The sequence below is a fragment of the Chelmon rostratus genome, chromosome 12, assembly GCF_017976325.1.
Source record: "Chelmon rostratus isolate fCheRos1 chromosome 12, fCheRos1.pri, whole genome shotgun sequence".
Lineage (NCBI taxonomy): Eukaryota > Metazoa > Chordata > Actinopteri > Chaetodontiformes > Chaetodontidae > Chelmon > Chelmon rostratus.
In genome coordinates, this window is record NC_055669.1 from 7,569,824 (window position 1) to 7,583,088 (window position 13,265).

The 13,265-nt window shown below is 39.7% G+C and overlaps 1 protein-coding gene across 1 annotated transcript in view; it reads right to left on the reverse strand.

The window, feature by feature from the left end:
• Nucleotides 1–7,699: 7,699 nt before the first annotated feature.
• LOC121615249 (vertebrate ancient opsin-like) overlaps nucleotides 7,700–13,265 on the reverse strand; it is a 62,419-nt gene continuing 56,853 nt past the window's right edge. Inside the window, exon 4 of the mRNA XM_041949519.1 lies at nucleotides 7,700–7,984. Coding sequence (XP_041805453.1) covers nucleotides 7,700–7,984 — 285 coding nt within the window. The remainder of the gene's footprint in view (nucleotides 7,985–13,265) is intronic.

The window sequence follows — 13,265 nt, forward strand, 5'->3', positions numbered from 1 at the left end:
AACAGAGGCACCAAAAAGCTTAAATGTTCTCTGTATAAAGCTTTTGGCAACAAGGGAAAGTTCATGTGACAGTTTGAAAAGGCTTCTCTAAAGAGGGAATAGGCTCTTATCATTGGAAGCGGTAACCAAAACTGTCTCAGGTTGTGCCCATGAGCTATGAAAAGACATAAGAGAAAAATTATCCCCTCTGTGAGAAATGTGTCGGAAAAGGTCTCAAAGATAAATGAAAGAGCAACAGACTTGGGCTTTACCATAAGAGCACTTTAGAAGATAAGGGGAGAGCAGAGAGAGGGAGATCTGCTGGTGTGGCTAGCAGAATCTCTTATTAACTATAAATAACCATAAAGAGATGATCTTTGGGATGATCATTTTTTCATATAGGTGGCACTTATATTTTTTTTAAAGAAGAGTTTTTCATTGCACTCTGCAGCAGTGATGCCAGTATTTTAACCATCATTGACCTGACTGCAGCTCCCAATCCCCCAAAGCAGCATAGACTCTTGTGTTATATCTAGCAATCCACGACGTACCAGCACTTCCTGCAGCAAATTATCTCAAGCTGTGCTGTGGTTATGGGCCACATTGGCAAAGAAACTCCCACTCACTTAATATTTTATTGTATTAATGAATCTCATTTGGACCAAACTGTCACCTGAGTTTCACAGTTAGATACAGTAATTAACCTTGACAACGTCAGGTCAAAAAGTGTCATCAAGTAGAGTGGAGCGTTCAGGGACCGGCGGAACATCAGACAACACATTACATCCATCATCTTCATAAAACTGAGTGTCATATCAGAATGTGTTGGATTTTAGATGTTGTGACCAAATGGTTTAAACATTTCTGTTGTTAATGTGCTTAATAAAAAGCAGGGATTAGTCATCTTACAGAAATGCAAACAATATGACAGAGTTCTTTGTGACATTACTGAAAATGTATCTTCCCCTAAATGTTCATGCAGTGTCTTTGGACTTGTCCATTTGTCTTTCCTAGGCTTCTAATCGATTCGTATCAATATCAGTGACCAAGGGTTTAGTTATTAAAGATAGCAATTTAAACTGAGAGTGCGGGGAACCTTCACTGATCAGCTCTACGTACAAAATTAGTTCAACAAAATGCTGTCACTGAAAGAACGGACATTAGCAAGTAAAAACCTCCAAAAGAGAAAGATCAGCAGATTTCAGATGAAACCAGCCAAGGGCCAGTGACACAAACTTAACTGGTCACCTTTTAGAAAGACATGGGAAGGTTCAGAGTGGCACTTAACTGGAGAGGAACTTTGGAACAACAGGTGTCATGTGATTATTTATAAACAGTTTTCTGCTTTCACCTGTCAACCTCACTCAATGGCTCGACTCTTCTCGAGTACAAAAGCAGCATGACTCGATCGTATCCTCTTGGAATACAAAGTTGGTTTTCCAACGACGACACACTCAGTGTGGAACGTAGCAACAAGTCAGAGTAGTTATACAGAGCCCTGTAAATCCTCTGTGTATTACTGTGGTAGAGAATTCTGTGCAGATTGCAGTTGTGCGTTGGCATGGAAAAGTTTTGGCACCTCTGGTAAAAATGTCTGTGAAAAGTTAAGTGAGTTGAAAGACTGATCTCCAAAAGGCTTAAAGTTTAAGATTAAACAATCTTTTAAGCAAGATTAGACCATTATTCTGCATTGTTTTGTACAATGTCAGAGTGAAAAAAGGAACGCAGCACCAAGCATAAGTTCGGGCACCCCAAGAGATTTGAGCTCTCAGACAACTTTTACCAAGGTCTCTGACCTTCATTAGCATGAATTAGCAACGGCCTCACAGAACTTGAAGCTTTTACAGGACGAATGAAAGAAAATCCCCCAAACAATAATTGAAAGACTCTGAGCTGGCTACAAAAGCTGGGGATACTTGCCAAAGGGGATGTTACCTAGTACTGACCATGCTTCTGGCAATTTCACCTTTGTTATTTTGAAACTGTGAATGATGGAAATAAAAAAGTTATCTTTTTTAAAACATTAAAAAAATGGGTCATCTTTAACGTTATGACTTTTCAAAATCAGGTCATCTTTAACTGGCTCATCACAGAAACATAAATCTTGAGCATAATCGAAGTAGAAGTTGTGTTTTTGCTCAGATGGGGCAGAGCCTGCAGGAATGGTAATGTCAGTCAGTCAGCTGTCAGTCACTTTGATCCAGTTCTTGATCCAGATTCACAACAACTCCTGGACAGACCAGTAATCACCTGAAATCCTCCCAATACCTACACTTTTGCAAAGTGTGAGAAGTCACTCTCACCTTTTCTCTGCAGCAACATAGGGTCAAAAGTTTTACTTGTACAGAAGAAATATCAAAATCTGTCACAAATTTGTTTTGAAATTAACCACCGACCTTCGTTATTTCTAAATGAAGAATGCTTTCCATTTTGGAAAAACATGGTCCTCTCTTGGCAAATGAAAAGTTAAATCTACTAATGTTTTTTTTAATGTTACCGAGGTGGCGGTGCAGTTTATTAACCAGTTAAGTGTGGAATCCCCTGTGCTGTCAGCACTCATTTACAATGTGTTTTATCATCATAGTGCTGGCAGGCCCCACTGGTCAGAGACAGCCTGCCAGATATTACAATCGCTTTAGTCTGGCTTGTTTGGCAGGAGTCAAAGACAAACACTCTACCACCTGTGCTGCAGGAAGCATGACTATTAGTATCAAAGAAACAGATTTCTTTAGTGCTTCCCTTGTTAGCGATCACTCAATTAAATGTTTCTGTTAACATGGGTGCATTGCCAAGTGTGTCTTCATGTAGCTTTTTCTATTATCTTTCTCCTGGTTGGAAGTAGCTCATTTCTTTTAATGTGTGAATACAGAAAGGCAGATCATAATCCTGATTTGCCTGTGACAACAGATTTAGGTGGAGTTGAATGTTAGAATGAGAGAGCTGGCACACATTATCCTGTAGTGTGAAAGCATTGGTGTAATTGTATATGTGCAGCATAATAGAACTTTAAAAAAACCAACAACAACCCAGTAGTCTATTCATTTTGCATTATCACGTCAATGCTGACAAACTGTGGCTGCTTTGGCTTTCATCTTCATAAAACAATCAATGCGCAGTTTCCTCACAGCTGCCAGGTGAAACATGCTTGTGAGATTCAAGTTGTAACCCGTCTGCAGGCAGAAGATTAAAGGTCCCAAATACACTTGAGATATGCAGCGGGGGGTGTCCACAGCTGCTAAAAACTCCTTGTTGATTTTGTAGATGCTAACTGTGAATTCTGTCTAAGCTTGTAGCAACGCTAAGCTGCAGCTGTGAAAAGGAGTGTTCCTTATGCAGTGGCACGTAGTCCCAGAGAACCTGCTCAGAATAAACTCTGTGTGGAGCTACCGGAAATCTGATATTTCACTATTTTGTAAAATTTTTGTAGACCAAGTGATTGTAGATTAATCAAGTCAATAATTGTCAGACTAATCTGTGATAAAAACAACTGTAAGTCGCAGCCCTATTGCAGTGTTTTTGTGGCCCAAGTTAAGTCCTGCATTGCTTTACTTTCAGCCAAACATTAGGCAGCTGCAACACAAGCTAATGCCACAATAAATGATGAGAACAAGAGGCAGCAACATCGTGTCCGAGCTTTTCCTAAGCAGGCCGTAGTGCTGTTGGTAATCCAATCACAGGCTCCAGTGTAAGTGAGAAAGGCAACAGAATAAAAAGTGTTTCCTGTGTACCCCTGCCAGTGCTGCGACTGGCACAGGGTACACAGGAAACGTGCTAACCTGTTTGTGTTGTGATGTGTTTGAATCAAAAGAACACGAATAGTTCAAAGGTTTTAAGTGTACAGGTTAATGGATGTTGGGAGAACATGCTTCTGAAGCGCCTCTTAGATGGGGACTCACAGGAAGAAACTCCTCTGTCCCTCCCTTCTCTTATAGTAAAAAATATTTGATGCAAAAAAGGCAAAGTATTTGTAATCCGTGAAAGCAAATCAGTGTCATTTCCACTACATTAGAAAAGGGGTAATCTTCTGTTAAGCCGGAGCTTAACTTTTCATCCCATTCCATCGGTTTCCACCCGTCTCATTGAATGAAGAAGCCTTTGACATTATCTACAGCTAAAAGTCAGAGAGAGAGGGTGGAGGTGTTTAAAGTAACAGAGAAGGAAATCAATTTTGGTGCAGGCCCTTAGTGGGCAACTATTTTATCAAGACAAGCAACTAGCTCTAATTTTGAATAAAAGCTGAAAGGGTTGGTAACAAAAGGTCATTTGGATTTTGCTCATCCCAGCTTTAGTCCAGTCTTCCGGCTATTCAACTGGTTAATCAAACATTACGGCCGAAGCCTCTGGTAAATAGAGTCTGTCACCACAATGCCGTCTCGCAGCCATGTCGATTATAGGTGCGTTTCTCTTATCTCCTCTCACCAGGGCCTTCTTAGTAAACGGTGGTCACCAAGGACCAAGCATTACAAAAAACAATTAGCAGAACGTCCCTAAAGATGCACTGAAGCCTGAAAGAGATTTAAAATCAGTGCTGAGAACAGATTTGTTCGATTTCAGTTCAGTCTCCGGTGGATACAGTGGATGGGCTTATGGGTTAGTTTGTGCAGTTCTTGTAAATCTTTTGGTTTTCTATCCACTGATAACACCAAGTCAACAGAACATCTACTGCTCATAATATCTAGTATAGCCATACGTCTAGTACAGATGTGATTCATTAAGTGAATCCATTAATAATTAGATTTTTAATGTCCACAACCACAACCCTGTCCACTGTTAATTTTGTGTTATAACCATTGTCGTAATACTTAATTACTTCACTGTAATGACAATTCTGTCATTATTTGCAGTGTTTCTAGTACACATTGATTCATTTCGAAAGCGTCAATCATACATGATTCAATAACTACTACCTTTCCAGTTGCCCTTCTGTCCCAGAGGACTTACTCCGTGTTTAAAACACCAAGCTGTATTTGTGCTTGGCTGCTCTCATCTCTGTTTTAATGTGCAACTGTTTCTCACTTTGTACCCAGATGAAGTTGATGTGTTTTTAAAACATATGTTAAATAATTTCAATTTGGGAAATCAGCACAGTTGTCTTATACAATGTCAGCAATTAGGTTGTCACAGGACTCCTTTTATGAATTTAAAACGTGGATTGGCAAAGTGTTGCAGCTTGACCGAGAATCTACAGTGAAGAAAAAGTATCTTGTGACCAGGTTAGATGCAGGCCTGAAATTAAATATCGCATATTGATTATATATTACTTTATAGGTAGTAATTTCATTAGCAGCCTGGTTCACCACGAGGAACCTTTATATGAAGTCGGTTTGTAGATCTTTTTGCCCATGGGATTGTTCACTACTTTTTATTCTTTCTTTCTTTCTTTTTAAACACTCAGCTGCACTCTGAATGGTGACGTTCAGAATAAACCATTTGCTACACCCTGCTGTTTCTCTGCCTGTCAAGCTTTCTCTGTCGAGCTTTCTCACATAACATATAATGGTGGCAGATTTACCACTCCAAAGTCTGGGTAATTTTTTTGAACAATGGATTCCTGATTTCACATAGAGAAAAGCAGGGTTAAAAGACATCTGTCACTAGCAGACGTTATCAGCTGTAGGTAGCTGACTAATAATCTTAATGTTCTGTGACTTCGTTGTTCATCCTCTTTGACTGACTTTTTAAGGTTTCAAGCTGACTCATTTCAAAGAAAATATACAGCTGATGGCTACATATTTGCTATTAGTCTGAGGTTGAAGCCGCATCAGAGTCTGTGTAGAAGACACAGAAATAAAGAAACAGCATTGATCTTCTATTGCAGTGTTGTTAGACGCTGGTTAGGCCTGGAATTTAGAAGTATGATAAGGAAAAGTGTAAAATCAGACTTGATCAACCACAATTTAGCAAATGGTAAATTATATATGACTATAATGCTACTTAACATATTACGTAGCTGTAACATTCATCTTCTGTATACTGCATATCACACTTTAGCACTCCTTGATTTTGTTACCCACTTTTTAAACAGGGCTTCATAAAAAAGAAAAAGCACTGTGCCTTGATTTAGATAAAAAAAAAAACTTTATTGAACAGTACCCCTCAAAAAATATTAAAATTTCTTTAGCTTTGGTATCAACTGATGTAAATTAATGTATACAAGATCTCGACAGCACATAGAAAACAGTTAGTGTGCTAAAAGTGAAATACAAAAAAACTGCACACTGTAATCGTTTGCAGTAGCAAAAAGTACCACACCACTTATAGCTTAGACATTCACTGACAACACAGCATCGATGCACTGCTTTCAGAGACGCCACACTTATCTTTGTATTGCAAGAGGAAAAAGTGTCAAATCAGTTATCAAAAAATTGAACAAGATGCAGACAAGCACATGGCAAACAATATATACAGAGTAAACTTATTCCATCTAAAAGATATTTGTTGCCTCAAGTAAACTCTTTTGTCATGTTCTGGGAAACACTAGGAAGTTTCTTTTTGTTGGGATATTTTCTTATGTCAGATATTCAAAGACTTTTGTAAATGGACTATTTTTGCACTGCTGACTTTGTGCCGATCAACAAGGCACTGAACTGCTACCAATTTTACAAGAATGTTTGAAGATTGCAGTTTTACATTAAATGACCCACGACCGCAATCGTTTTTTAATTCACAGGACACTGTACTTAAGATTTGTACTTTCACAGGTAAGTACATGTGGAAATGCCCAATTAAAATCCATGAAGAAATATGCCCAGAGAAACATACACTTGCAGGATTTTTGATAATATCAAGTATCCGCATCAGTGATATCCATTGAACGCTACCAGATACTATTTCTCCAACCTCATTTGCATATTAATCCGCAAGTAGTGCACATGCACAGTAATTATTGAAGGAACTATACAGTAACTCTCCAACATGCACCTATTTATTTAACCTTAAAGTCACTAATTCCTGAAAAATGTTAATGTTGCTAGCATGCTAGCCATGCTACACGTCTAATGAACCACTTAATGAACCACTTATTAAACCACTTAACTGAAAACAACTTACTATTTCAAAGTGACGAGTGATGAATTGAATGAAAATTACTGGCAGGGAATAAAAGCTAAAAAGACTGATACTTTAAGACATTGCCAGTACGTTCTCATTACTCTTCCTAGTCTATTTTGTCTCTTTAATCTTGTCTACTCCAGAAAAGACTTGAAAATGCTTGGGGTAGTAATGTTTCTTACTCTTACATTTTGTAACCACAGACAGTAAGCAATCAATACAAAAATACATCTTATCCCTCTTCCTGAATTTTGAACATATTTCTGTTATGACATTTAACAGAGTGAATATTAAACATTAGATATTGCACAAAATAAATGATCCCTAAAATTCCTCTTGTTGCTATAACATTCTGACTGCTTTCTTCAAAAACTGTGGTAACATCCTTCAAATGCTCATTCCTAGTAAGACAGAGAGATGCCTTTTCTCTGCAGAGACACAGAGACTCCCTGCTTCTGCAAGTTTACCACCTCTTATTTTTGCTCACATTGTCTGGAGGCAGTCCAAGATTTGCCTTTACAGGTCCGTCATCTATACTAGCCGGGGCAGAGCTGATGCAACAGCTGGACTGGTAGGCTTCTGCTCTCCAAGCCTCAGTTAAACCACCTCTCTCAATATTAATGACTTCCTGGCTGGGGACTTTTGGACTTTTCACGATTGTTGCCAACCATCAGCCATCAAAGTGGGCCACTAGTGATACTACAACAGGTTTGTCGATGTCTGAAGAAGGGGCTCTGGTGACATCATTGGTGGCTTCAAAGGAAGGGCCTAGTTGGGGCATGGTGGCGGCCGGTTGGCCCAGGGAGGCTACCATAAATAGGAAGTCGTTGGTGCGGCGGGGACCAGTGACTGCTGCACCTCTCAAGGCCTTGGTGGCGACCTTGGACGAGCTCTTCATGCTGGAGCCTCGTCGAGGAGCCTCACAACGCAGCAGGGCTTGGAAACATCTGTAAAACTGGGGCAAGCATACAACACAAACACATGATTAAAAATGTACTGGACTACAAAATTAGATGAGACCACAGAGGATGGAATTGTAGAGACTTGCCAAGAAAAGTACTGCTGTAAAATGGACCTTGTCTGAATACAATGAATATAAACGTTCCATCCATAACAGATATCACCTGATTTTGCACAAACATGAATTCGATCCAAGCTGCTGCTTCTACCGATGGGAAGTTAATTTGCCTCATAATTTCTCTCTCTCTAATGAGAGAGATGTCTACTGAACCTTAAGGCATATTACAAATAATTATGACTGATCAGACCCTTCCTCTCTCTCCTTGCTCTCCTCTTTACCCACAGTAGCCACTACTTTTTCAGTGAGTTATTCTGTCTCCTGTCTTTTCATGCAGAACAATATGGCAAGGGACGCACATTATTTGCAAAGTTTTCGAAAGTAAATTATGTATTCATCTAATTACATTCTCAATCATGAGTGCGAAGGATTACTGCGTTTTCAATGGGATAAGTGCTTTTGTTAATGTGTGCTTATAAAGTGTGGCGAGCGGCGGGTGAGAGGAAAAGAGAGAATGGGAGACGGCCAATTTCACCCACTCTGGTATTTTCTCTTGCATGAACTAACCACCCAAGATTTCCGTTTTGTGCGTTATAATTTTCATAGTGCAATTTTATGTGTCAAAGGGGTCTTTTGTGAGGCAAGTAACAAATGTAAGAGTTTGGAATAAAGCTGACACCTTAAGAAGTATAATATACACTGGCTGTTGAAAAATTTGAAAATTTTCATTTTCTATGTTGCTCATACTGTGGTCGTTTTAAATGTTATATTTCTGTAAAAGTTGTGCCACTTTACTAAGACGCAAAAAGTGCCAAAAAAAATAAACGAAAAAGAATGACCACGATCTGGAGAAGAAGGCTGGTATCAATGTGTATTCAGATCTCCATCTCATCAGACTCAAAATCTTGTCGAGAAGTTAGTAAACAAAACCTTGGAAAGCACTAGCTAGCCTTGACATACCACCTTAAAAGACTGAAGGTTTTTTTTGCATAAACATCTGTCCACAGAGGTCTTGCTGAGAGCAATGTTCTATTTTTCACACTCACATTTTCTGCTCTGTCCTCAGAAGCTGCTCAGTATAACCACAGTCTGCTCTTCCTGCCCTGGTGCCACTTCACTGGAGCAATTTGCAGGTTAAGAGCCTCGCTCAAGGTGGTAGTTATCAGGCAGGTGCTGCTTTTTCACTTCCAGCACTTCACTAACTTTATCTCGGTGTATCCCAGCGACCATGCAGCCACAAGACAGCTTCTATGATTTTTTTACACCACCACGTCCAGGGTATTGTGCTTTACCCTCAGTATTGCGACAAAGGCTGCATCATCTGGCCTACGCTACACTGTTGATCAATATTTCGTCTGAAATGAGGTATCATTTACATTGCCAGCAATGTTTAAACAGGATGACAGGTATATATGTGTATGGTGCCTTTGTTTCAGCCATACAATTTCAACTGCTTGCATAGTGCCTCTTCTGTTGTACACGTGTCTTAGACCATCATTGCTTTGCTTGCTATGCCCGCACAAAGTGCAATGTGCCATGAGTCCACTAGCTGCCTGGTTCCACTTAGATCTGCAAGAAACTGCTGGCAGCTATGCATCCTTCACATCAGGCCAGAGATCCCTCTGACTCCCTGCTTCCTGTTGTCCACATAGATGATCTCCAGTGAAGCCTTATAATGAGAGGCTGGATATCGAAAGTGAGGGACCCTAGTCCTGTCGAATGGGAGCTCTCATGCTCACCCTCCATAATAACTTCCCAGCAGTGGCAATGGCAGTGGCAGCAAGCTATGTCTACGACTTCACACAATAAGGCAACTGTGGCTAGACATTATGTATTTCTCTATATTGTGTCACCGTGGCACAGATTTGACTGACACGATGCACTGGATGTGTCCTAACACCACTGGACCAACTGTTGAGGCTTCCAAACCATTTACTCGGACAGCATTGGTGCTAGACCAAGAGCATCTTTGGCTAGTCCTGGCTTCGGCCAGACACTATTCTGACAGGGGACTCTATAACCGAGTATGTCAGAACGGCAAAGGCTGAAAATGTAATGAGGAATGACACATCTGTCAGGAAGCTAACAGGGCTGTTGCCAGTTATCCTCTCTACACATCCAAGTGGCAGGAAGATCATTATTCACGTTGGATCGTGTGACATTCTGCATAGAAAAACTGCCTCTGAGGTCCTGAAAAAAGACTTTGCCTGCTACTGGAGAAACTGATCGACTGTCAGCAACAACATGTGTTCATATCACCATTCCAACCTTTGGGAAAGGAATTAAATCTGTCAGCAGACTCTCTGCCCCGAACGGCTGAAAGCGGCAAGCCTCACCCATGGGAGAAAGTTTATTGACAATTTCAATATCTTTTGGAACTGTGAAGACAGCTGTAAGCCTGATGGGATACATCCAAACATTACTGGTTGCAGACTGCTTGGTGCTAACGCTGATAATGGCTTGTCTTCCAAATTATTTTTATCAGTCAGTCAAAATAGGAAAGGAGGAGGGATTGCATCCATTTTTTTCTACATAGTTTGTTGATAATGATATGAACCTGGGTGAATTTACATCATTTTGACATTGACAGTGTTTCAGTATTTCTGACCACCATTTCGATGCCAGTCTAATCTTAACAAAGACCAAAAGGGATTTTTTTGGTTCAAAAGAGATTCCTAGATGGCATGGCTGAAGCAAACGTCTGTAATATAAGACAGTTTGAGCCTCACAGCTATGACTCTTTAATAACATGGTTGAACACTTCAACAATACCATGTCATCTGCCTTAAATACTGCTGGTTGGTCTTTCTGTCTGTGTTTTCCATCAGTCTTGGAGATCATGTGTCTAAGAAACATGACATCTCTTTTGGGGTTGCCTTGGTCCATTTCTGTTTTCACTATGCATGCTGCCACTTGGTGACATCATTAGAGAGCACAATGTATGTTTCCATAGTTATGCAGATGACACATAACTATACATCTCTGCTGAACCAAATGATGCTGCAGCTATAGACTCAGTTACTCGCTGTCTTTTGGCAGTAAATAAATGGATGAACAATAATTTCTTGAAGTTTAAATGAGAACAAAACTTAAATCCTACTAATCGACTAAAACAAAGACAGAAATGCTGTTTATTAATCTGGGGAAATTAACTCCCTGGATTAAATCTGAGGTAACAAGTCTTGGTGTTATCCTAGACTCAGATCTAAGCTTCAAGTCCCGCACCAACAAGGTGACAAAAGCTTCATTTGTCCACCTTAGAAACATAGCTTAACTATGATCATTTATAAATCAAAACGATTCTTAAAAACTGTCTCATTCCTTTGTTTCAAACCGACTTGAGTACTTCAAGGCACTATGAACTGGTCTCCCATAAAAACACAGTTCAGCTCATTCCAAACTCTGCAGCTCGGCTATTAACCAGAACCAAGAGGAGAGAGCACATCAGTCCAGTTTTAGCTGCTCTGCACTGGCTTCCTGTAACATTCAGAATTGATTTTGTGGTCCTTGTATACAAAGCCCTCAATGGTCTAGGACCAAGCTACATTGCTAACTTCCTTTTTCACTATTTGCCTCTAAGAAACTGCAGTCGTCTGCTGCTGGTTTATTGGAGGTTTCCAGCAACAGCCAAAAGAAAAACTACCCCAGCTACTCCCGGTCAGCACTGTCAGTCAGAGAAGAATGCTATGTTTGATGCAGATGCCTTGTCTCAGTCAGCCACTAATGGTATGAAATCTCAGCGACTGTCTGCTGAAACTAAGGTTGTGATCTGTGGCAAATGCCTTTCAAAGCATGAGTGCTCAGTCCACCTTTCAAACTACTTTGACCTCTAGCGGTGGTGTGAAGGAGTTTAAACCCATTGACCTGCTCTTTAGAGTCACTGCTCCCTTACCACCAACTATTAGGGCCTGTCACATTCTTGTAACTTGTATACATCAGCATTTTCTTCCTCTCCAGTGCACTTCTTTGAAAGAAATCTGGTCAGCCACAACCATGTCTTGATGAAATGTTCTTTAAAAGGTGGGAGGCAAAGGCGGCCAGCACTTTGGCCCTGAATGTTCATGTTGCTCTCAGTGTCCTCCTATAAGAATCCTTGAAATATGTTGACAAGATAACTAGTAAGTTGCTGTCTATATATGCAGCCCTGGTACCTGGTGACTGCAACTGGAAGCAAATTATGTTCCCAGTGTGTTGCTCATGCAGAGATGAGTGGTGAAGCCCTTTTTTATGGAGTCAGATCAGGCTCAATATTATTCAGTGAACACCGAAGGATTCACAAATGAATTATGGGTTTTGTACATAAGTAACTCCACAAATATTTTTCAATGCACACAAAAATAGTTATCATTGTATAGAAATATCAAACAAATCCATATCTAAAAAATACAGTTCACAAATGTGTCTCTGATGGACACACAAATATATTTTTTGTTGTAATAAATGTAGTAGAAATTCACATATATGTCGTTTCAAAGTATTTTATCAAGAACATATTTGCGTGTTACATTTTTATACAAAACATTGTGAACATGCATTTACAAACTGGTTGTCGTATGAACTTCAATGCATTTGTGCGTGGGTTTTTTGAAATTCCCTTGACATGGCTCGATTCACGAACGCAATCACATGCCTCCTTCCATTTCAGCCAATCATGTGAGCACAGATTCAAGGTTATCATCGTTTTTAGGTTAGTTTCCCAACCTTAACTGTACCGTAACAACTTTTTTTTTTTCCCATAACCATTATCGTTACCTACCCTTAACTGTACCCTACAATAGTTGCTGTGAAGTGATATTGCAGAAAGCAAGATTAAAAAAAAAAAAAAAGTTGTCATTGAACATAATTTGCAGAATTATTCAGTATCAGCATTGGTGTCTGGTGAAAGGGGCTGGTTACAAGTTTGCACCTGAACTAAGTCAGGTGCATAGGTTCTGTGAGCACAGAAGTGTGTGTGACAAGATTGAGATCTGGCTACAAATTAATTTCCTGGAGATGTTAAAGTGAAGAGCAATAGTGCACAAGATTTCTTTCTAATCACATATAAATCATTTTAGAATTAGTTAATCTCTAAGTTATAGTATGAAAACACTGGGGTCACGTTTGATCACGATGTACATTATACACATCCGGCATCAACATGCATCTCAAAAAGCTATTTTCAAGGACCAGAAGTAACTTATTCCTTAAAATGCAAGCATGACCAGATAATAAGACATAC